Source organism: Austrofundulus limnaeus, unplaced genomic scaffold (assembly GCF_001266775.1).
Source record: "Austrofundulus limnaeus strain Quisiro unplaced genomic scaffold, Austrofundulus_limnaeus-1.0 Scaffold2848, whole genome shotgun sequence".
In the NCBI taxonomy this organism is placed as follows: domain Eukaryota; kingdom Metazoa; phylum Chordata; class Actinopteri; order Cyprinodontiformes; family Rivulidae; genus Austrofundulus; species Austrofundulus limnaeus.
In genome coordinates this window covers 1,541-2,111 of record NW_013955250.1, presented here as the reverse complement: position 1 = coordinate 2,111, position 571 = coordinate 1,541, and the positions used below count along the sequence as shown (strand labels likewise).

General features: G+C 45.9%; 1 protein-coding gene across 1 annotated transcript; it reads left to right on the top strand.

The window, feature by feature from the left end:
• Window positions 1-6: 6 nt before the first annotated feature.
• LOC106511491 (uncharacterized) lies at window positions 7-571 on the top strand (the record flags this gene model as incomplete). Its single annotated transcript, XM_014000243.1, is given in 1 exon segment — window positions 7-571. A coding segment is annotated over 1 exon segment (402 nt), but the record flags the coding sequence as incomplete, so codon positions are not given.

Sequence of the window (571 nt, the reverse complement as noted above, 5' to 3'; positions counted from 1 at the left end):
ATGGGAAAGTTCAGTCTCCAGAGAAGGCTCACACTACACATTGGACATACCTTTCAAGAATGAAAATGTGACACTACCAAACAATATCAACGTAGCAACACACAGACTGCAACTACTGGAACGCAGGCTGACAAAGAATGCAGACTTGAAAGAGAAGTATGTGGAAGCGATGAGATCAACCATCAACAAAGGGTATGCTGAAGAGGTTGCAGCTTCTTCATCTGATCGTAACGATGGCAAGATCTGGTACCTCCCACATCACCCAGTGACTCATCCACGCAAGCCAGGGAAGGTACGAATTGTTTTTGACTGTGCAGCTAAGTACGATGGAGTATGCCTCAATGATGTTGTCCACCAGGGACCAGATCTGACAAACAAGCTATTAACTGTGTTGATTCGATTTCGACAAGGGCCTGTCGCTATAATGGCAGACATTGAAGGCATGTTCAACCAGATATATGTAACTCCAGACGACAGAGATGTCCTGCGGTTCTTGTGGTGGAAGGACCATGATCCAAAGAATGAGATAGTTACTTACCGGATGACGTCCCACCTCTTTGGTGGAGTGTGG